General features: G+C 59.7%; 1 protein-coding gene across 1 annotated transcript; it reads left to right on the top strand.

The window, feature by feature from the left end:
- Positions 1 to 255: 255 nt before the first annotated feature.
- CCR75_007646 (uncharacterized protein) lies at positions 256 to 465 on the top strand (the record flags this gene model as incomplete). The annotated part of the gene is made up of 1 exon (XM_067965704.1): positions 256 to 465. One exon carries the CDS (start codon positions 256 to 258, stop codon positions 463 to 465), a length of 210 nt encoding a protein of 69 aa, XP_067822532.1.
- Between the last annotated feature and the right edge of the window lie 208 nt (positions 466 to 673).

The following is a 673-nucleotide window of genomic DNA, read 5'->3' as shown; positions in this document are numbered from 1 at the left end:
ACACGCTGATGGAATCGGTCAGCGACCTGAATGACCCGATGCGAATCGAAGATCTCGGGCAAGGCGAGGAGTGGTCGAACGGATCAGATTGTGATGACAAACACGCCACCGTAGACAACAGTCCGGCTACGATCCCAGGATGCGAGAGGGGCCAGGGACGATCTCCGTCTTGCGATCACCCCGGGTCAAGAGGACGTGGGCGACTCCCACGAAGCGCAAAGCACACAGCGAGCCGCCAGTACCCACGACCGAACTATGAACGAGTCGCGCGTCGGCAAATCACCTGCCGGTGCACCGGCAACAGTCAACGCAGCCGTCAGGCTTGCAGTCAACGCAGCCGCAGTCAGTGCGGCCGCCAAGCCAACCGGCAACGCAACCGCCAAGTCAGCCGGCAACGCAGCCGCCAAGCCAGCAGGCAACTCCGCCGCCAAAGCACCCCGCTCAGACCCCAAGGCGGAGAACTAAAGGGCCTAGATCTGTGGATCATGGAATGTACAACCGAGCTTACCAAGCTCGTCACGGTGCTTCCGTATCCAATCGATTTCCACGAGCAAATGCCTCTGGAATCACTGCTGAACTGCCACGCGATCAGCGAGAAGCAGTTTACTGTCATCCGCAAGTACGCCGCAGAGCGCAACCTCTCAGGGAAGATCCGCGAACTCTGCACAGAATG

This window comes from Bremia lactucae, linkage group LG7, assembly GCF_004359215.1.
Source record: "Bremia lactucae strain SF5 linkage group LG7, whole genome shotgun sequence".
NCBI lineage: Eukaryota > Oomycota > Peronosporomycetes > Peronosporales > Peronosporaceae > Bremia > Bremia lactucae.
This window is presented reverse-complemented; position numbering and strand designations above follow the sequence as displayed.